Below are 23,465 nucleotides of genomic sequence, written 5' to 3'. Positions count from 1 at the left end.
TAATCCGGAGTTGTTGGCCATGTTAACGTAACAGTCCAAGGCAGCTAGCCATTTTTCAGGTCCGTGGGCAGAGAGGCGGCATATTTAATGCAATGAAACCTCTGCAGGAGAAGAAAAAAGTACACCACGGTGGAGAGATTTAGAAAATGTCAGGCCGCTTGCTCTTTATATCCCATAATACTGTGCCCGAGGACACATTTCGTTCCACCCACACTCCGACGCTGGTGCCCTGTGATGTCAGCGAGATAAAAGCGTGTCGTGCTCTTCCTTCGACTGCTAATCCCCCCAGGAACACACTATTTCTGCACTGCATTTCAAGTCTCAACATCAGCATCATACACTGAAGAAAAATGGAACGAAACAATTTCTAAGATTTTACTGAGCTACAATTCCTATAGGAAAATCAGTCAATTGAAAAAAACATTTTTAGACCATAATATATGGATTTCACATGACTGGGTTTACAGAATACAGTATCTCTGTGCAATCAAATTTCCATGGATAAAATGCAATGGTGTTCATTGTCCATAGCTTATGCCTGCCCCTACCATAACCCTACCACCACCATGGGGCACTCTGTTCACATCAGCAAACCGCTCGCCCACACAATGCCATCTGCCCAATACAGGTGAAATAGGGATTAATCCATGAAGATGAATCAGCGTGCCAGCGGAAGGTGAGCATTTGCCCACTGAAAAAGTTGGTTACGACGCCAAACTGCAGTCAGGTCAAGACCCTGGTGAGGACGACGAGCACGCAGATGAGCTTCCCTGAGATGGTTTCTGACAGTTGGTGTAGAAATTATTGGGTTGTGCTAACCATTTCATCAGCTGTCCATGTGGCTGGTCTCCGACTATCCCGCAGATGAAGAAGTCAGATGTGGAAGTCCTGGGCTGGCATGGTTACACATGGTCTCCGGTTGTGAGGCCGGTTGGACGTACTGACAAATTTTCTAAAATGACGTTGAAGGCGGCTTATGGTGGAGAAATTAATATTTCATTCTCTGGCAAGAGCTTTGTTGGACATCCCTACAGTCAGCATGCCAGTTGCACTCTCCCTCAAAACTTGTGACATCTGTGGCATTGTGTTGTGTAACAAAACTACACAATTTATTGGCCTTTTATTGTCCCCCGCACAAGATGCACCTGAGTAATGATCATACTGTTCAATCAGCTTCTTGATATGTCACACCTGTCAGGTGGATGGATTATATTGGCAAAGGAGAAATGCTCACCAACAGGGATGTAAACAAGCTAATAAGCTTTTTGTGCGTATGGAACATTTCTGGGATCTTTTATTTCAGCTCATGAAACCAACACTTTAAATGTTGTGTTTATATTTTTTGTTCAGTATGCCAAACCCAATCCAGTTGTATACTATACATACTAGGCATTTTCTATATATGGCTCGTATCCGATACATTTAGATTCGAATAGAACATCTAGCCCAACAACATAGCCTACATGTTCATAAAGGTTGCTTTAAAACAAAAATAGATCGAAGAGAACATGTATACCAAAAACACATGTGCCACCAGTGCCAGTAGTACTAGTAACGTTAACAAAGGTTCCTTTAAGACAAAACGGACAGACTGTCTCAGAGCAGGGGGTGAATCACAGTAAAAATGTTATAGGAAACTGAGAAGGGCAGGGCAAAACCACATACAACCACATCAAGTTCAAACTCAACTCAAGTGGCTATAGGCAACCCTAAAAATTGTAATGTTCTCCACGTAGGTTGGGTCTGATTTCAGGTTGACAACGTCTCCAACTCTAATTCCTCCACACCAAAACTCTGCTTCACTCCTCCAAACGACACTAATTCATTTGAAATGGGTCACTAGCCAAGGGACCCCAAACACAGCACCGCTCAGTCAACAGTCCATAATGAACGCTTCATGAGAATCAACGACGAGAAAAATCGCTCATCACTTCACAAAACCCTTTTAGTATGATGCCTGATTTAAATTCAGTTTGTGTCCCCGGTCCCAGGATTCAGGAAGCGGGACAGTATCTCTGTATACAACGAGACAGTGTGTCACATAGCCACACATGCGAGCTCCGTTGGAGGCTGGAGCTGATCAAAACATTCCTCTGAAGGAGCACACAAACTAACCACTGTGAGCCACTTAAACACTCAAATATGAGAGAAAGAGCCCAAAGAAGGCATGAAAGCTGTCAGGGAGACACTGGAAGACACCACAGCACAGCACAGGCTGCATTCCTGTTCAATAAACATTCCTTTTCAATAAGCATGAGCTACTGTATGAAAGCAAAAGGATGAGAGAGGGATGGATAGAGAAGAGAGAGCGAACAATATATACACATGCTCAATGAGATAGAAGACTTACAGAGTTGAGAGTTAAAGTTTTCTCCATGTATGGGGCTGTGTGCAGCGTGTGTGTTTGGCTTGTCTTCAGCGCTGCTGCAGCTCCACATGCCCGGTGTGTGTAAACAAGTCCATCCGCAGGCGCGCTCTGCGGTGTGTGTGTGTGTTTGCAGCCAGGGAGAGCTCAACTCAGGGGCAGTGCAGGAACGCCCAAGATCCTGACAGCTACTGAGAGTTCAAACGATCTCTCTCTCTCTGCTGCTGCTGTGGCTTGCTTCCTCTTTCCCTCCTTCCCTCTCTCTACCTCTCTATTTCTCTGTTACTCCCTCTCCCTCCTCTGTCGTCATTCCTCCTCACCGTTCCTGCTACGCCCACAAAGTAGATGTCAGAACTACGCTATCCAGCCTATGATATGAGGGGGAAACACAAAACCTTAGACTAACATATGGGAGCACCTTCAACTCTTTGCACACAAAATAGCATATACGCACAAGCATTCCTTCACACCATTTGCAATGCATTCATACACAGACCACAGAAACGCACAGACACTACAAACAGAAACGCTCCATGTCATCTCAGAAGTTTGTGAACTGTGTTCTGCTTGCCTTCCATCGTCTACTTAGTGTGCAAAGTGTCTGATTTGAGTCAGAAACTAAAGCCTGCGATGAGGAAGGAATCGGTTCGGGTGCAAGGGGGGGTGCCGGCAGGTCTTTGACAAGTGTGCGGAAAAACAAATAGAAGAGATACAAAGCTCCACATTCTTTAACATGCCCAAACAAAAAGGGGGTTGGCAAAGCTCCAGTGTGCAGCTAGCCGCTCCTATCGCTCTAACCCCACACACACAAAATACAGTGCCTTCAGAAAGTATTCACACCCCTAGACTTTTTCCACATTTTGTTGCGTTACAGCCTTAATTTAAAATAGATTAAATGTAGTTGTTTGTGTCACTGGCCTACACACAATACAGCCCAAATTGTCAAAGTGGAATTATGTTTGTAAAATTTTTACAAATTAATTTAAAATGAAAAGCTGAAATGTCTTGAAGTAAGTCAATAAGTATTCAACTCGTTTATTGTGGCAAGTGTAAATACATTCAGTAATTTGATTAACAAGTAACATAATAAGTTGCATGGACTCACTCTTTGTGGAATAATGGTGTTTAACATGATTTTTGAATGACTACCTCATCTCTGTACCCCATACATACAATTATGTGTAAGGTCCCTCAGTCATGAATTTAAAACACAGATTCAACCACAAAGACCAGAGGTTTTCCAATGCCTCACAAAGAAGAGCACCTACTGGTAGATGGGTAAAAATAAAATAAAAAGCAGACATTGAATATCCCTTTGAGCATATTAATTACACTTTTTACTTGGTTCATCACTTTCTAGCAACCCCTTGTGGCGGGCCAGTCGTATGTAGATTGACTCTGGTCGTCAGTTGAATGGTGTTTCCTCCGACACATTTGTGCGGCTCGCTTCTCGGTTAAGTAGGCAGGTGTTAAGAAGTGCGGTTTGGTGGGTCATGTTCGGAGGACGCATGACAGGACCTTCGCTTCTCCCGAGCCCGTTAGGGAGTTGAAGCGATGAGACAAGATCGTAATTGGATATCACGAAATTGGGGAGAAAAAGGGGGCAAAAAAAAGAAATAAAATAAACATAAATATTAAAATAAATAAACTTTTAAATTAAATAAATTGTCTTGAAAATTATTGTACCATCTAAACCGCTGTGAAATATATTTTCCACAACCAAAACTATTGCTGTTTCTGCTGGTTTAAAAAACCGAAAATAAACTTCTTAGTTTCTTAGACTTGCTTTCAAGTAGAATGATAGATCTATAACTCACATTTCTATGTGATTTTGGTCAGGTCGCACAAAAAGTTCCATATTGCCCCTAAGAGAGCTTGAAGAATATTGTACAATTCAGGTGTGCAAAGCTCTTAAACCATGTTCACATTGGCAGTTTGAAGTGACTCAAATCCTATTTATTTGCATATCCGATTGAAAAATCTGTTATTTTTTCCTGCAGTCTGAACAGCCAAAAAGCACATGGAATCGGATATTTCAAGCCACATTTCAAACCACTGTTGTCAGATACAAATCTGATTCCTGTGTCTGAACGACCAAATCTAATTTATTTGCCCTCAAGTGGTTTTTAGACCGTTATTCGGCATATCTTGTTCTTGCTAGCTACTCTGTTGACAGTTTGACAAGAGCATGTGGTAGCTAACTAGCTTGATACTGTTTACAAACAAATTTGTGAATTTGCTAGAAAGCTATTGTGTTATTGACTGTACTTTTGTTTATCCCACGTGTAACTCTGTGTCGTTGTTTTTGTCGCACTGCTTTGCTTTATCTTGGCCAGGTTGCAGTTGTAAATGAGAACTTGTTCTCAACTGGCCTACCTGGTTAAATAAAGGTCAAATTAAATAATAAATCAGCCTACACCACCACCCACACACCAGTCATTACTTTGACAACTAGTGTAGCCATGTCAGCAAATGACTGCTGTCTCAACACGCACAAATCCGATTTGGTCACTTGTAACTTGCTGCTTGGAAAGTCAGTACTCCAAAATGTATTTCAAAAACTAAACTGACTTGAGCATTAAGGCTTGCAGCGTGAACAAGGCTGTAGAGACTTACCCAGAAAGACTCACAGCTGTTATCACTGCCTAAGGTGATTCTAACATGTATTGACTCAGGGATGTGAATACCTACAGTGGGGCAAAAAAGTATTTAGTCAGCCACCAATTGTGCAATTTCTCCCACTTAAAAAGTTGAGAGAGGCCTGTAATTTTCATCACAGGTACACTTCAACTATGACAGACAAAATGACAAAATGTCTTCCATTTCCTAATTATTGCTACCACAGTTGATTTCTTCAAACCAAGCTGCTTACCTATTGCAGATTCAGTCTTCCCAGCCTGGTGCAGGACTACAATTTTGTTTCTGGTGTCCTTGACAGCTCTTTGGTCTTGGCCATAGTTGAGTTTGGAGTGTGACTGTTTGAGGTTGTGGACAGGTGCCATTTAATACAGATAACGAGTGGAGGACAGAGGAGCCTCTTAAAGAAGTTACAGGTCTGTGAGAGCCAGAATTCTTGCTTGTTTGTAGGTGACCAAATACCTATTTTCCACCATAATTTGCAAATACATTCATTAAAAATCCTACAATGTGATTTTCTGGATTTTTTATTTTTATTTTGTCTGTCATAGTTGAAGTGTACCTATGATGAAAATTACAGGCCTCTCTCAACTTTTTAAGTGGGAGAACTTGCACAATTGGTGGCAGACTAAATACTTTCTTGCCCCACTGTATGTAAATGAGATATTTCTGGATTTCTGTCATTTTGAATTCAGGCTGTAACACAACAAAATATGGAATACTTCAAGGGTTATGAATACTTCAGAAAGGCTCTGTACATCAACCACTGATCATCACAGTCCTCTGCTGAGACCAAACGGCAACCAGGAAAAACACCAGATTAGGCTAGCCGACAGGACAATCTGGGGTAGCTACGTGTCAGAGGCTCTGTGATGTGTGGAAAATATAACAGCGTTTACCGATTCCTGACTCCTATTGCCACTGCGCTGACGCACACTACTGACCACGGAAAAAGAAACAGGGCCCCGGCTTCCTGAGCATCAAACGGAGAGAGGTTATCCACAGGCAGGGGTCTCGCCACAACGCCGCTGGAAGGGTCTACCAGGGTCCCATGGTGTCCGCTCATGTCCAGATGTGTGCAGTGACCAATGGCGGCTTATCACATTTTGGATTCGCACAGCGTGAGAAAAGGGCTCAACAACATCCTAAGGAACTGAGGAAGGAACTTTAGGAGTCAGGAGGGTAGTCGTAGGAAAAGCTCCCCTCAAAAAACACCTTCCAATCCCTGTGTAATGGGATATTCCAATATGATGCAAACTACTTAATAAACATATGTGTTCACCTTTGCTTGAGGAACAACATATGAAATCTTACAGTTTGGGTGCTTTGATGTAGCTTGTATTTCATGCCCCAGTTTGTCATTCCATATTTTTCTTTACGGAATACCTTTCCTTATCATAAAAGAGCAAATTACTTATCTATTGCTGTCATTTTTCATCTTCTCTAGCATTGAATACAGTAGCTGAACATGTTACCAGGCAGGATAATAGACATGGAGGTTCCATTACAGGGTGTGGTATTAGGGGGCTTATGACACTGAATCAATGGTTCACGGAATCCGACACAGTGTAAATACAGAGTAAAATAACTGTCTAACCTCTGCAAATAGATTACCTATTATCTCAGCATAGTTTATAATCATATCCCTTATGGCTGAGATCTGCTAGTGCAGAGCCTTTAGGAGTGACTCATTGATATTTGACTGATAATCCTGTGAAGCTGCTATAGGCTGGTTAAACCAGACTGAATGAAACTATGGTGTCTGCAGCATTGAGTCTAGTTTAGCCAGGCTGGTGACGCTGAGCCCTCGAGGTAATGAGCTCTTGACATGGAAACCAGGGGTGGGTGATAGCCATAGATGAGGATCTAATCGTCTTTGGCCGCCATTAGAACAAAACCTCAAAAAGTAATTACCTGAAACTGACTTGCCTAGTTAAATAAAGGTTAAAAAAAATAGATATTTTTTAAATGTATACCATCAGCATTGGTCAATTTCACTCATTGCACTTATTTCATCATGGTTCCAGGGTGGCTGAAACAGTGACTACACAAGGAAAATCCCCGAGGACCAGCAACTTCTAAGAAACCCTTAAGTTTGAACTCCACAGTTTCATAACATGGAAATGTACATCTTGGGGAAAACGCTATACTGTAAAGGCGAGGCTCTCTTGGCCGAACTGTGTTCAAATTCACTTAGCCCCACTTAGGTAAGTGGGCAGCCGGCCGCTGACCAAAATGCAATTTAGCTCATTGAATACACACAAGTCTTAGTGTTCCAGGAAACACTTTAGGGAATTGTACTACTCTTACTTACTGTTCCCCATTTGAACTGGGGATTCCCATTCAGTCTGTGGCCACCCAAATAGAGCCTTTTTTGCTTCACAAGTAGCTAGGCCAAAGCTATTTCTGATGTATGTACATTTTTTTTTTTTACAGTTTGCGTCATATAGAGGATCAAATAGCAGGATTAGCCACTACCCTGAAAGTGTCACGTCCTGACCGTAGTTCCTTTTTTAGGTCTCTGTTTTAGTTTGGTCAGGGCGTGAGCTGGGGTGGGCATTCTATGTTTTGTGTTCTATGTTTTATATCTCTATGTGTTTGGCCTGGTATGGTTACCAATCAGAGGCAGCTGGCAATCGTTGTCTCTGATTGAGAACCGTACTTAGGTAGCCTGTTTTCCTATTTTGAGTTGTGGGTGATTGTTTTCTGTTGTGTGTCTGCACCAGACAGAACTGTTTCGGTTTCGTTCGTTCACGTTGTTACTTCTGTGTTCATTAAATAAATATGGACACATACCACGCTGCACCTTGGTCCTCTCCTTCCAACAGTCGTTACAGAAAGCCCAATTAAAAAAGGGATGTCAAAATGAGCCAGGCCTAGTTATTATTTAATTCAATACATGCTTAAAACCTAGTCCTATATGTCAAATGAAATGCTCTTGATGACAAAGTATTTCTAGTATTGCAATATTTTATTTATATCTATAAATGTCATTTGTGTGAAGCCCAAGGCAAATGTCCTCGTCGTGCAGACAATACCATGTTGCATCCATTTTATTCTATTGTATTAGAGCTATAAGTATAGGTAGCAGACTTTTAATGTAGGCCTTTAACAGATCCTTTTCTATAGGTTCCTATTATAGTTGTATAATTAAGCAATAAGGCACAAGGGGGTGTGGTATACTGCCAATATACCACAGCCAAGTACTGTTCATATGCACGACGCAATGCGGAGTGCCTGGATACAGCCCTTAGCCATGGTACATTGGCCATATACCACAAACCTCAGAAGTGCCTTATTGCCATTATAAACTTGTTACCGATGTCATTAGTGTAGTAAAAATGTTGTCATATCTGTGGTATACGGTCTGATATACCACAGCTGTCAGCCAATTAGCATTTAGGGATCGAATCACCCAGTTTAGAATTATGTGTATCATACAGTTGCTTACATGCCAGCATGTACAGTTAGCATGTGAGGGTGGGCTCTGTAGACAGAGATCATAGCTAATGCTAACATATGAAAGTCTGTGTGTTCTCTTTATTGATGTCACGGACAGTTTCAACACTTAAAACACCCTGTCTTTCTCCCTAGCCGTCACAGTAGCTGTTGACCCTGAAGAGGCTGCAAGGTCCGAGTGTACTTTGCTCCTCGCAACCGGAAGAATTCCAGATTGTCTACACCAATGACATCATCGCTGTAGCATAAGCAAATAGTGAACTGGAGCAAATCTTTATATAGTTCCCAGTCCAGGGTTCACACACTGACTGACAATACCATTATCTTCTCTTCACTCCTCTGCAGCGCCAGTGACTACGAAATCCCTCAGACAGAATGAGCAGAAACCGTTAGTCATGACATCTTAAAATGCCGTGTAGTAAAAAATGTGCAGCCGCGTTGAGATAAGAAAGTGAATCATGCGTTGTGCTGACAGACGGCTTTGAAGTTGAGTCGTTCGACGACAAAAAAAGTAAGCAATACTAAATGTCAAAACCTGTTAGGTTAGACATAAGAAATGTGCTTTACATTGTGTGAGGCTGTTCGGTACAGGTTTATCTTCCAGAGAGGCTTGTTGAAAACCCTATGGAACTTAAACAGAAAACAAGAGGCCGCAAGTTTCTGACACTACTGTTTAGTGTGGGGGTGAGTGACAGGGTGTGTGTTTATGCAGTGTGTGTGTATGTTTGCAGTGTGTGTGCACGTGTATGCAGTAGGGTATGTGTGATAGCAGGAGCCAGTAGAATCCCAAAGCAGCGCTAATAGGGGAGAAATGTGGGCACGTCATTCAGTCATTCAGCAGCGCTGCTCATTAGCAAGGCCAAACCAACAGGGCCCATGCCTCGGGCCCACACAAAGGCCACTTTGTGAGCCACCCTCACCACAAGTGTGGCACCAAACATGAGAATGAAACAGAAATGAAAGGTTAAGAAAGAGCTGAAACTGGAGCAGAACGGAAGGGGGAGGGACGTTCGGCTGAATGTCCAAATTAGACCATCTCCTCTGCATAGAGGTGAACGGCATGATGGAAAAATACCGTTCCCATAAAAGATGGGAACACAGCGTAACAGGGTCATTGTTCAATGCTGTAATATAAAGGCATTGGTACGATAAGCCGGAACAGAGTTGTATTGAATTAAGTCCATTGAATTGCACCAGATATTTTACATCATTCAAGTAATTATAATTCCAAAAACTCCAATGGGTTAATACCAGAGTAGGAGGAGCTAGGTTTAAATGTATATGACTGCAGTTATAAATACTGTACTGGAACTGTATTGGGTCTACCTCCAGGTCATCCAGTGATCGTGCCAGGCTGAGCTTCTTGGGGTGTCCAAATGAACGACGGCCCGAGAAGCGACGGCCAGAGGAGCGTCCCGCACCAATGCCCCAGAACTTGGAGCCCTGTCAAGGGCAGAAGAGAAATCATAAGAATGAATGGCTGTCTGCCAAAACATTACATTATTACATGGACACAACTGATCTTATCGTGGTTTTTGTCATACTTAGTTATGGGTTATGAGCCTACATAACACCATCATAAACATGACAAAACATGACATAACACCTTATTAGGTAAGCATTAGGGATTAGTAAATTTATCAATGATCAGTTTAACATGATCATTCTTCTGTCTGGAATACACTTCCGGACATAATAGACAAGGCTTAAACAAGCTTGCGGTGTTGGGGGAAAATTGGAGAGGGTGATAAGGAACTATATATATCCCTGGGCAATTTAGATGATGTAAACCGAGATGATGTAAAGCAACCAAGATTACAAATGTTCTTCCTGCCTTGACCTTAAGGCCATATGCTGTGTCCTTATCTAACATGGGTCATGACACACAACTTTAGGGCGGCAGGTAGCCTAGTGGTAAGAGTGTTGGGCCAGTAACTGAAAGGTTGCTAGATTGAATCCCCGAGCTGACAAGGTAAACATCTGTTGTTCTGCCCCTGAACAAGGCAGTTACCCCACTGTTCCTAGGCTGTCATTGTAAATAAGAATTTGTTCTTAACTGACTTGCCTGGTTAAATAACATTTAAAAAACTCCCTTCTGCCAGACAACATAACTCATCATGGCAAATGTGATTGGCTCACAGATTGTCTAAAAATAACAGACTGGCCACCCAAGACTTACAGTGAGCCCCATGTGAAACATGGTCAAGCCCATTAGTCTCAGTTTGGCACAATGCTGACGAGTTCACAGACACCAGTTGGGCTGAGGAAGTGAAGAAATTGATTTTCAATTTATTTCAAAAGCCTCCATCAAATTCAACTCCTCCACTACTCATTTGTACCTTAATCTCACAGTTTAACTGCTATATGCTAAATGAGCATGAGAAATGCATTTTGCCAGCAGCCCTGCTATTATAATGATGGGTGAAAGCCCAGCCTGTTTAAGCTGGAATACAGAACTGCCGGTAATTACCATGGTATCACATGGGCTCTACCCTGTAATTTTCTTTTGCTTCCTGTGCAAAATTGTCTTCTTTTTCAGAAGAGACAGACACGCGATTCATCCCGGAGTATGCACACAGAACAATAACTTTCACTTGGATAAACAGCGAGAGACAAACACAATGATAAACAGCGCACACATTTTCCACTATCATCAAACTCTGGGAATCTGCTCTCTGCACTGGAAAGAAGAAGAGCAGAAACAAACACATCAGAGGGCGGAGGAGGATTCTCTCAATTTCTTACCAGCTTCTGCTTAAATATGCCACTCTGTCAAAGCAAAGTTTCTGTTTTGACAAATGCCTGCATTTCCATGGAACACATCCATCTTTATCTACACTCATACCATCCAATAGTGCAGCCACAGGAGAAGAATATTATAAAAGGTCAACTTTCTGTATTGGCTATTACATTTGTTTGTGGAGGGGGGGGTCCAGAATATCACAAGTTTGGAATGCACATTTCCTTGTGTCAACAAAAAACATAAATTAGTAGCAAAGTACTTCTTCCATGGGGAAAAGCACTCCCACCCCAGCTAGATAGTAAAACAGGGACATCTTGTGGATAATGAGGAAAACAACAAAAAAGCCTGTTTGGAACTAAATCCTTGGATGTGGATTTATGACAATGACATCATTGTGGTATAAATCAACAGGTGGCATTTTTTGCTCAATTCCCAGCCAAATGAGCGGTGAAATGGTGTATTATATTAGGTGTGAAAGTGAGTGGACTGTCCACCCTATCAGTGCTTGGCAACTCGACTCCTGCAAACCATGTATTACTTCCGTTGGAATAAAGCTGAACAAAAAGCTAATAGAAACACAAAACCAAATGTATGTTCACACTACACACACATGATTGCTGAATAATGCACAATTCCCCACAATATTGGACTATAAATTGTGACTTCCTGTATTATATTTACACTAAAATGTTTATTCTACTGAACCATTTACTTTATGTTCATATTCTCATCTACTGTTGTTGCATTGTCGAGAAGGAACCTGCAAGAAAGAATTTAGCTGGACGGTGTATACCATGTGTATCCCATACATACAACTAATAAAACATGAAACTCCCTGTAGAATAATGTTGAACATAAAGCAAAAACAAACACAAAACTGGATGTTAAACAGAAGGGACAAGCAACGGTATTTTTGTTTAGCCTTTGCACAATCTCCTTTATTAACTTTGGGTTAGGGAAAACACAAACTCTGGCCAATACATTAAGTTAACACACACACGCACGCACACACATAGACACACCACAGAATCATCAACACAACAACAAATCTCTATCAACACAACAACATTCTCTCTTCTAATCTCACCTTGGTATTCACATCTCTCCTGGGCTTTCCATTTAGCAGCTCTCCAGATTCTGCTCTCCAGAGTCGTTTGGCCCACTCCTCCCTGGCCTCTGCTGCCTGGTACCTGTCTGGTGGGATCTGGCTCCTGGGGGGTGGCAGGGCATTGGTGCAACCCACCGTGGCTGGTCCTGACCAGCTGTTAGTGGCCGGTGTTGCCTGGGGATCAGGCTCTCCACTGTGGCCCCTAGGCCACCTCTGCTTGACGCTCATAGAGAACCAGCGTTGACTGCTTCTGAAGGGGCCTCCTCCTTCTGTTAGGTTCTGGATCTTACCCACAGGGTAAGGCGGTGGCGGGGGCTTGAACTGAAACTCCAACTTGGGAGGAGGGCCTCCGGATGGGCCGGTTAACGACGCTGGGCCCGGTAGAGATTCAGAAAGGGAATGGGTGCTTCCCGGATTAGGATGACCATTTAAGTTTAGGCGGCCATTTTGGTGAGCTACTATTTGGGTGAGGTTTGCTTCAGCCTGGGGGTAATCCTCCCATGGACAGCTGGGGAGGTTGCTCCCGGGGTTGGTTCCATGGGCAACTGGGAAATCCCTGTCTGGTCTCTCCTCAGGGGGGGAAGCGTTTCCAATCCCGCTGTCTCTGTTGCTGCTGGCACTGCCGTTCTTGCAGGCTCTGCTGCTGTTCTGCCGAGTGTGAAGGTGGTGGGCCGACTCTCTGTCCAGCCTGGTTCTAAGCCTCTCCACCGCCTCCCCCATGTCACAGTATAAGACAGACACAAACTGGAGGACGGAGGGTGGTGTGAGGGGGAACTCCTGGCAGCCCTGGGTGTCTGGGGTGCAGTCAAAGCCAAAGTGCCCGGCGATGCCCAGGTGGTCACTGTGGTGGCACAGCTCGGGGTCGATGAAAAAGACATGGCAGGAGGATCTCAGGGGACCGTTCTTCCCCACATGGCCACCAGAGACGTGTGCAGTGGTGACCAGGCAAAAGAAGCGCCTGTCCTCGGAACACACAACTCCCACGACAAGGTTCTCAGAAGGGAAGGCTGCCAGGACAGCTCCAGCGTCATCACAGAGGCGGACACAGTCGAACATGACCTTTATCATCACCAGCGTGTGGGTCTCCTGCTCAATGCCCATAAGTCTAATACACCTGCGGATCACCTGTAGGCAGTCATCCTCTGAGCTGGGGCTGGACAAGGCCAATATCAGTTCAGTAGAGCCCAGGTAGCCCACCACCATGGCTGTGTTCAGCAAACTCCAGTCTGGATTCACATCGTTCTCCTGGTCATTGAAAACAGAGTCGATGTCTGCCACTTTGGCGGTTTCTTCCTCAGACAGGAAGCCAGGTTGGAATTTGGAGTTCCACGGTTGGGTCCAGTGGGACATGTCCGGTTCTGACAAAGGCCTCGGCTTAAATGGAGTGGCGTTTATTGAGTTACATGACGAGTTGCCAGAGTGGTCCAAAACTGTTCGAAAAACTCCCCCCTTTTGAAAAAGCCCCATTCCCTCTGTTCTAGAAAGCCCTAACTCCTCTTTGCTGGAGGAAGGGTCCGCCGTGGGCCCGGTCCCGACAAGCACCACCAACCGCAAGGGTCCTTTACAGGTGCCAATCAACTGCACCACAGCCTCGTGGGAAGCCTTTGCGACATCGATTCCGTTTACACTCACTATACAATCCCCCTGCTTTAGTCCCAGCAGGTCTGCAGGGCTCCCCTCCAATATACCACTCAAGAGGCACGGGTCTTGTCCTGATAAGGTGAACCCGTATCCTACACGTCCTCGAACAACCTCGACCCCTCTGGCTTCCTGAGGGGCGGTCAAATTCAGATGCCTTCGTGCCCTGTCGTTCTGTCCCGGCATCCTCATCCTGAATGTGGACATTTTTCAAATGGAGAGCGTGGGACCTTAATGTCACAATGGAATGTTATCTTTTAGTGCCAACACTGAAGTGTTTTAGTCATCCTGCATAAACACTAAAAGTAGACAAGAGAGAGTCAAAGAGAGAGGACAAAGATAAGCGAGATACAGTGTATCAAATATTGATTAAGCATAGGCCTCCAGAATCAATATTCTTAACAAACAGCAACTGTAACACTTATCCTGTGATAATATTATGTTACAAAGTATTTGTTACACAATGTTACAAAAGAATAATGATTGCATCAAATGCTTTCCCCCTTCAATTAAAAAAATATTTTATTCCACTTCAATAGGCTAATGCTGCATACAATAACAATCTCCATATTTTGGGACAAAAATATATTGAGTTATTATAGTTTAACCAGACAAGTGTGGGCGGTGAACGTGAAAATAAACCGTCTGCAAGGGCAAACAGTGCCAGCTGGCCCCCTTCTCAAGGAGAACAGTTCAATCAAAGCAAGAGCTTTCAAACCAGACAACCCTGTTCGAGCGCCTTGAATTGTTTCGTTGGACATCACATAATTTTCTATTCTACCTCCCTTGGTTATTACATTTTTGCCTTGTCTGTCAAAACACAGCAAAACCCAAAATATTTTCGAAAACATTTGCTAGAGTTTTACATTTAAAGTAGCCCGGCCTATGCCGATGACGTTTAGGCGCAGATACAATGTTGCCAGTGCCACTGAAATTAACGTTACCGTTTCAAAACTTTATGAAGTCAGTTCAAATTTTGCATAATCCCAAACGTCCAAAAAAAGTGTTAAAAATCTACACGTGCGTAGTTTCCGAAACGTAATAATTTGTGTTTTCAAAAATTCCCTCGTAATCCGTATTCCATATGGCGGTGACAAACACTCATGTTGGGGACAAAGCGTCTTTCATAGTAACCATGACACTTTAACGTTTTCAGAGCACGTGATTTATTTAATTCGCCAATGAGGTGATTCGATTCATCTCGCCGGTGTAGGCGTGTTTTGCATCGGGCTGAAAATTGATTGCATTCGATTTGGAACCGGGCTGACTCCCGGGCTCGAGCCTGGTGCCCTGTTCAAAGCCCACTGCGAAGTCGGCTCCAAACAAAAGTGACGCAAGTAAGCACTTGCATAAGGATTCTGTGTTATCCCATGTAAAAGTGATTGCATTTGATAAAAACGCTTTATCTGCCTTACCAATGATTTGTTTTTGAAAATTCAAATATTTATTTTATGTAAGGAGATTTCTGGACGATGCACCATGTTGCCTTGTCAAAATGACCGAGCGACACATATTTCTGTTCGATATGAGAATGATGATCCTCACTCCCCGTTTTTGCCCGGTAGCCTTTGTCGGTGGCCCAACATAATCGAATCCGCCCAATCTCTCGTGTTGAATATTCAAATATTTGCGGTATGATCCTATTGTTTCTGATCATCAAAATTGATAAGCTAAATATAAACATTGTTACCGATATGTAAGCTACAATTCACACATAGCATTACCTAAATGCAATTTTAAGCATTTCACATAGGCTAACTATGCACGTTTAAATCAAAGCTATAAGATGATAATGTGATGCAACATCCACTGCACAATTAATAATGGATTTATTACAAGATAATTAACATAGCATCGTAATTACCTTACATTAAATCTTAACTGGATGTATTAACCACACAGCTCGAGAAGTGATACTTTGTTGCATCCTGCCACTCGCTACTTGTAAACAAACTGCATTGTGGTCAAAGTTCTGCAACGGTCGCAAGGGCGAGTCACGTGGTCCTATTACACATGTACTGTACACACCACAGTCTCTAGACAAATATACACAGCAGTGAGTCAATCAATGTAAACATAGAGCAAGCCCAAAAGCAGATGTTTACTAATGTTTAGGCCTACTAAAACCCTGGATAATTTTTTTAGGCCTAGTAGGCTAGTGAAGTGAAAGACAGTCATTTAATGAGCATAAGCAGACTATTATTATCTTTTTGCAGTAGGACCCACTTTCAGTATATTGATTAATTACATTTTAAAAAGTGCATTTAAAATGCAAAACCTACACCTGGCAAAGCTACATTCAACTCTCTTCTATTTAATCCCAAGGTTTCCCCTAATCCTCTCAGACAACAGTTAATTATTCAAGACAATGCTGTTTAAAGTGAGTTACTGTAACTGTCCTCTCACATTACCCACAACACTGAGGGTAAACCCCTTCCTGGATTTGCCTGTCTAGCACTTTCAATCGTTTAATGTGTTGATATCCTTTCTCTCTAAACCAGTCCAACCACTACCATGCAAGAGAAGCAGATACTGTGTTATTGTTACACATTATATCATTGCTATCATATAATATTATGTGTTTTATTGTATAAAGATACTATTACATTACATACACACTAGGTGTGAATGCTAACATTGTGTATGCGTTTACACAGGCATCCCAATTCTGATAATTTTTCCACCTTTTCACATCAGATCTTTTTCAGAGCTATTCTGATTTGTAAAAAAAAATCAAATTAGTTAAAAAAAGATCAGAATTGTGCTATCTGTTTAAATACAGCATATGTAGGCTACATTGTAGTAATATCTAGAATGAAAGGGAGAAGTGATGGTACCAGGAATAGTTGAAAGACAAACCAAAAATGATAACAGAACATATGTTTTTATTTCAGTCATACATTTCAAACAAGTAGGCTATGCTAGTTGGGATATGCAAAAACCATAGCAGGACAGACATTAAAACATAATTGATACAACATCAAATGCCCATGCCTTTTGTCATCAAGATATAGAATTTGTGGACATACATTGTCTTTTGTCGATGTGAACACGTATTTTCCTAGCTTGTAGATATCTTTCAAATCTGAATGGTGGAACATGTCTAAGAACTAGCCTCAGCCGTACACCTCGGAACCCTCACCCCTGACCTCTCACTCTCTCACAGAAACTACAAGATGGCCATTCTAGAAAAGACGAAACCATCTATATTCTCTCAATACTGTTGAGCAAGTTGATAAGCTTTTCCCTCTCTCTGGGGGTTAAATGTCCAGGTTAGGGATAAGGGTGAGATTGAGATTGACAATTACAGTCAGTAATCGCTATCAATCAGTTGTTAAAAAGTGCCATATAGCAGGTCCTTTCTAGCATAGCCATAGGGGGGTGACCACCCCCACCCCCCTTGATCCCTCACCCTTGACCCTTCACCCCTGCCCTGGCTCTTTGACCCCTGGCTGGGCAGCAGAACCCCAGGTGGGTATGGGGGCAGCAGGTGGCTGAATCATCTTCTCCAGCAGGTTCATCATGCGCTCCTGGAGCTGTAGGCTCTGCACCTGGAGGAAGTTTTGCTGGTGCATGACGCGGCGCACCTCGCGGCATGTCTCCTCTACCGCCCGGCTCACCTTCCGCTGCTCCTGCAGCATTGCCTCCATCACCTTCAGCTTCCACCGCTTCAGGGAGAGGTGCTGGTGTACTTTTTTCCTCTTGGCCGGTGCCGGGTGGGAACTGGACAGAAACTTTGTTAGTCAAAGTAATGGTAATGACACAGTACATAGAGAGTTTTATGCAAGTACTCAAGAGATTTCATGAATATGTTCTTCATTCCATATGTAGGAACCTTTTTCAGTCAAACGGTTTCTGGGATAAGCCAGGAACTAAAGAAGAGGTTGAAATTAAAGTAAACTCAATGTATGCTAAGTACTCTCATGCGAACTAACTATCATCACAATTCATTGTTCATCTTCATCACTGAGAGAGCCTTGTGGAGACTCTTTATCACACCCTACCAATGACAATGGAGGACCCCTCTTGGCAAGGGTGGGCAGTTTAGCTCAATAACTCAGCTTGATACCACTCTCTCTCTCTCGCTCTCTCTCTCTCTCTCTCTCTCTCTCTCTCTCTCTCTGTTCACCCCGCTATCATCCAGAAGGTGAAGTCAGTACAGGTGCATCAAAGCTGGGACCGAGAGACTGAAAAACAGCTTCTATCTCAAGGCCATCAGACTGTTAAACAGCCACCACTAACATTGAGTGGCTGCTGCCAACACACTGACTCAACTCCAGCCACTTTAATAATGGGAATGGATGGGAAATGATGTAAAATATATCACTAGCCACTTTAAACAATGCTACCTAATATAATGTTTACATATCCTACATTATTCATCTCATATGTATACGTATATACTGTACTCTATATCATCTACTGCATCTTTATGTAATACATGTATCACTAGCCACTTTAACTATGCCACTTTGTTTACATACTCATCTCATATGTATATACTGTACTCGATACCATCTACTGTATCTTGCCTATGCTGCTCTGTACATCACTCATTCATATATCTTTATGTACATATTCTTTATCCCCTTACACTTGTGTCTATAAGGTAGTAGTTTTGGAATTGTTAGCTAGATTACTTGTTGGTTATTACTGCATTGTCAGAACTAGAAGCACAAGCATTTCGCTACACTCGCATTAACATCTGCTAACCATGTGTATGTGACAAATAAAATTTGATTTGATCTCTCTCTCTCTCTCTCTCTCTCTCTCTCTCTCTCTCTCTCTCTCTCTCTCTCTCTCTCTCTCTCTCTCTCTCGGTCTGTTCCCTCATTTGAAGACCAATATGTAAACATGGCCTTACTCAGTACAGGGAAGCCCGGAATGCAGACTGCCAGAGCTCTCCGATCCACCCAGGTCCTCCCTAATTTCCATCTCATCAGAGGAGCCTGTGTACTCCGGAAGGACGCCCATGGGGATGCCCTCCGCATGGGAGATCGAGGCCTCATTGGAGGTGGAGGGGCCCGAAGACTGGAGCTCAAATGGGTTCATAGTCACATTATCGGCAGTCTTGGTGAGGATCTTCTCTATGGCTTGGTAGTACGGCCAGTCCGGGGTACCTCCACTCCCATTGGTCGTGCACTTCATTTTCCTGTCAAAGAAGGACACAAGTTAAGAATATTGGTTTGGGTCCAGTAGTGGGCATCTGGGTTTATAGGTATCATAGCTACCTGTATTGAGTTCTAGGTATGCAGGCTGCTCTTTTTTATTTTTTTATTTTACTAGGCAAGTCAGTTAAGAACAAATTCTTATTTTCAATGACGGCCTAGGAACAGTGCGTTAACTGCCTGTTCAGGGGCAGAACGACAGATTTGTACCTTGTCAGCTCGAGGGTTTGAACTTGCTACCTTCCGGTTACTAGTCCAGCACTCTAACCACTAGGCTACCCTGCCGTCCGAGGGGTTAAATTCCCAAGAAATAGCCCACGTTTGTCTACTCTCTCTGTTTATATTTAAGTAACTTCATACAATATAATATTTTAATGGATTTATGTTGCCACCTCTTTCCACCCAAACAAATAAATTGTGTATTTCTTACACTTGCCTGTACTGAAAAGACATATTGGTGATTTTCATCTTGATCTCCTCCCGGTGGCGCTGTTCTCCCGTGAGCTCGAAGAACCTCTGGGCCATTTTCTCATAGATCTTAGTATTCCTCTTGCATTTCTTCAGCTCGGCGACGTTCTGTTCCCAGACGTACAGGAGCCCCTTCATCTCCGCATCAGTCCAGTTTCGGGCCCTTCTGTGCTTCTCGCTGTGGCCCAAGAAGAGGTAACTGAAACTGTCCTCGGTGGCCATTTTGAAAGCCCCCTCGAAAGTACTCTATTCCTGTTTTGGTTTGGTAAACAAAATAGGCCCCAAAACGGCTTAGTTTGAAAGCCCTTTTCTGCTCTAAGGTGTTTCTAGCAGTCTAGCAGTTGTCAGTGGAATGTGGTTGCAAACAGCCACACACCGCTCTGCTTTGCCTGTGCTTTCCCCCCCGAGTTTAGCTGAAAGAGGACTCAAAATGGGGCCTAGGGCAGGAGAGGGATCCGGTTAAAAGCTTTTAAATGGAGGAAATCGTCACTGTGATGTCAAGTTGCCCTGGCAACTAGGAGGACCCTCTTTCTTCCTCCCCCAGCTCTCGTAACCATTCCCTGTCTCTCATGTCCTCTCTGGCTCTCTGGCTCCAATGCCACAACAAAAAGCTTTTAGCTGAAACGCAACGAGTTAGGCCAGAGATTACAGGGAAAACAGATTTGAAATGTGAGCCTCGAGGGAGGGAGTAGAATGAGAGAGCGGGTTTCATTTGTTTCCTTGGCAACAAGGCTGCCAAGACGTTGCTGCATTTAAAAGCTTTTAATAACATACAGTTGGGAGTGCAGGGACTGCAGGGACTGTGTGGATACTATTCTCAATGCAAGATGAAATGATATGCAAATTGTATGAAAGTGCAGTGGAAAGACGTTCGGGGGGGGGGGGGCAGTGTGTATTAAACCAAGACAATGGGAGTCCTGTCAGTAGGTCAGCTTACGTGTGGACACTTGAACCCCTCCCCCACTCCTTACCACGATATGGCCCTTGGCGTGCAAGGGTGGTCTTAGCATGTTATCTCTCTCTCTCTTGCTCTCCACTAGCAACAGGTACAGGTTCACACAAGACAGAGTGCAATGATGGATACGAGCCATTATAGTCCATGTTAGATTTCAATACTAGAGGACATAAAGCACTCAGGAGACAACGTGAACATAACACTGTCTGTGTAAACTCCCCCAGCCAATCCCCAGATTTCCAAGAAGGGGCCACATTGAAGTCGGAAGATATTACAGTGCCTTGCGAAAGTATTCGGCCCCCTTGAACATTGCGACCTTTTGCCACATTTCAGGCTTCAAACATAAAGATATAAAACTGTATTTTTTTGTGAAGAATCAACAACAAGTGGGACACAATCATGAAGTGGAACGACATTTATTGGATATTTCAAACTTTTTTAACAAATCAAAAACTGAAAAATTGGGCGTGCAAAATTATTCAGCCCCCTTAAGTTAATACTTTGTAGCGCCACCTTTTGCTGCGATTACAGCTGTAAGTCGCTTGGGGTATGTCTCTATAAGTTTTGCACATCGAGAGACTGAAATTATTTCCCATTCCTCCTTGCAAAACAGCTCGAGTTCAGTGAGGTTGGATGGAGAGCATTTGTGAACAGCAGTTTTCAGTTCTTTCCACAGATTCTCGATTGGATTCAGGTCTGGACTTTGACTTGGCCATTCTAACACCTGGATATGTTTATTTTTGAACCATTCCATTGTAGATTTTGCTTTATGTTTTGGATCATTGTCTTGTTCGAAGACAAATCTCCGTCCCAGTCTCAGGTCTTTTGCAGACTCCGTCAGGTTTTCTTCCAGCATGGTCCTGTATTTGGCTCCATCCATCTTCCCATCAATTTTAACCATCTTCCCTGTCCCTGCTGAAGAAAAGCAGGCCCAAACCATGATGCTGCCACCACCATGTGCTTTTACGCTGCATCTTGGCTGCATCTCTGATCAGTCTTCTCCTTGTATGAGCTGAAAGTTTAGAGGGACGGCCAGGTCTTGGTAGATTTGCAGTGGTCTGATACTCCTTCCATTTCAATATTATCGCTTGCACAGTGCTCCTTGGGATGTTTAAAGCTTGGGAAATCTTTTGTATCCAAATCCGGCTTTAAACTTCTTCACAACAGTATCTCGAACCTGCCTGGTGTGTTCCTTGTTCTTCATGATGCTCTCTGCGCTTTTAACGGACCTCTGAGACTATCACAGTGCAGGTGCATTTATACGAAGACTTAATTACACACAGGTGGATTGTATTTATCATTAGTCATTTAGTCATTTAGGTCACTCAGAGAGTTTGCTGCACTGAAAGTAAATGGGCTGAATAATTTTGCATGCCCAATTTTTCAGATTTTGATTTGTTAAAAAAGTTTGAAATATCCAATAAATGTCATTCCACTTCATGATTGTGTCCCACTTGTTGTTGATTCTTCACAAAAAAATACAGTTTTATATCTTTATGTTTGAAGCCTGAAATGTGGCAAAAGGTCGCAAAGTTCAAGGGGGCCGAATACTTTCGCAAGGCACTGTATAATGCCAGTGCCACTAATAGCCGGACCCATCTGTGATTTACAATCACTTTGTCTTTATTAGTGACCCTTTGCTGTCACAGTCTTAATAACACAGTTTTGTCCTTATTAAATCTCGAGGTCCATCTGCTCCATAGAAACTGACAGACGTTCCACCATGCCATAACACTGGCTTTTTATTTGCACCTCTGCCTAGAAGGCCAGCATCCCGAAGTTGCCTCTTCACTGCTGACGTTAAGACTGGTGTTTTGCGGGTACTATTTAATGAAGCTGCCAGTTGAGGACTTGTGAGGCGTCTGTTTCGCAAACTAGACACTAATGTACTTGTCCTCTTGCTCAGTTGTGCACCGGTGCCTCCTACTCTTTCTATTCTGGTTAGAGCCAGTTTGCTCTGTTCTGTGAAGGGAGTAGTACACAGCGTTGTATGAGATCTTCAGTTTCTTGACAATTTCTCACATGGAATAGCCTTCATTGATGAGTTTCAGAAGAAAGTTATGTTTCTGGCCATTTTGAGTCTGTAATCGAACCCACAAATGCTGATGCTCCAGATACTCAACTAGTCTAAAGAAGGCCAGTTTTATTGCTTCCTTAATCAGTACAACATTTTTCAGCTGTGCTAACATACTTACAAAAGGGTTTTATAATGATCAATTAGCCTTTTACAATGATAAACATGGATTAGCTAACACAACGTGCCATTGGAACACAGGAGTGAGTGTTGCTGATAATGGGCCTCTGCACGCCTATGTAGATATTCCATAAAAAATCTGCCGTTTCCAGCTACAATAGTCATTTACAACATTAACAATGTGTACACTGTATTTCTGATCAATTTGATATTATTTTAATGGGAAAAAAAATGAAGGACATTTTTAAGTGACCCCAAACTTTTGAACGTTAGTGTACCTCCTCCATTGAAGTGGACAGAGGTCTATAGGTTTATGTTAAGCCACAAATTGTTTTGGTTAAAGTTTCTAGTAAGTTGAGTGCATACATTTTTGGTAAGTGATCCCTGCGGGAATTGAACCCATGACCACAAAACACCACATATTGTTTTTAAATATCTGTCCTGAAGTGGCAAAAGATAGTAAAAGAGCAAACCTTGCAGTTCTATATAATTACATAAAATACATAACACATATGTTAGTCTATTCATACATCTTGACCGTCTGCATGTCGGCAACTGTTTTCAAGCAGCTCGAGCCTGTCAGATAGATCAAAACCTATTGAGAAATTTGACTTAATTGGCCAGAACTGGCACTTTGAGGCACAAAAGCCCTCTCATAACCACACACAGTGATATAGAAACTGGCTGGTAGTCTATAGAGACTGCCTGATGCCAGTTAGTGTGTTGGCTA

At 42.9% G+C, this 23,465-nt stretch overlaps 2 protein-coding genes across 2 annotated transcripts in view; both read right to left on the bottom strand.

Annotated features, from left to right (window-relative positions):
* LOC135510649 (regulator of G-protein signaling 12-like) overlaps window positions 1-15,042 on the bottom strand; it is a 68,220-nt gene extending 53,178 nt beyond the window's left edge. The window contains 3 exon segments of the mRNA XM_064931737.1: window positions 9,788-9,904; window positions 12,292-14,249; window positions 14,895-15,042. Of these exon segments, the coding sequence (XP_064787809.1) occupies window positions 9,788-9,904; window positions 12,292-14,157 (1,983 nt within the window). The 5' untranslated portion in view covers window positions 14,158-14,249; window positions 14,895-15,042.
* Window positions 15,043-16,820: 1,778 nt separating this feature from the next.
* On the bottom strand, window positions 16,821-19,852 carry LOC135510663 (myb/SANT-like DNA-binding domain-containing protein 1). Its single transcript, XM_064931758.1, has 3 exons — window positions 19,555-19,852; window positions 18,815-19,102; window positions 16,821-17,673 (listed from the first exon to the last, which is right to left on the bottom strand). Exons 1-3 carry the CDS (start codon window positions 19,806-19,808, stop codon window positions 17,373-17,375), a joined length of 843 nt encoding a protein of 280 aa, XP_064787830.1. The 5' UTR covers window positions 19,809-19,852; the 3' UTR covers window positions 16,821-17,372.
* Between the last annotated feature and the right edge of the window lie 3,613 nt (window positions 19,853-23,465).

This window comes from Oncorhynchus masou, chromosome 23, assembly GCF_036934945.1.
Source record: "Oncorhynchus masou masou isolate Uvic2021 chromosome 23, UVic_Omas_1.1, whole genome shotgun sequence".
NCBI lineage: Eukaryota > Metazoa > Chordata > Actinopteri > Salmoniformes > Salmonidae > Oncorhynchus > Oncorhynchus masou.
Note: the sequence above shows the minus strand (reverse complement) of the source record. Positions and strands in the feature narration are given on the sequence as shown.

Coding starts and splice junctions, on each gene's coding strand:
- LOC135510663 (XM_064931758.1), bottom strand. CDS start 19,808: ATGGCCACCGAGGACAGTTTCAGTTACCTCTTCTTGGGCCACAGCGAG. Junction 19,103..19,554: donor AATATGTCTTTTCAGTACAG/GCAAGTGTAAGA, acceptor CTTCTTTGACAG/GAAAATGAAGTGCACGACCA. Junction 17,674..18,814: donor TCCGGGCTTCCCTGTACTGA/GTAAGGCCATGT, acceptor GTTTCTGTCCAG/TTCCCACCCGGCACCGGCCA.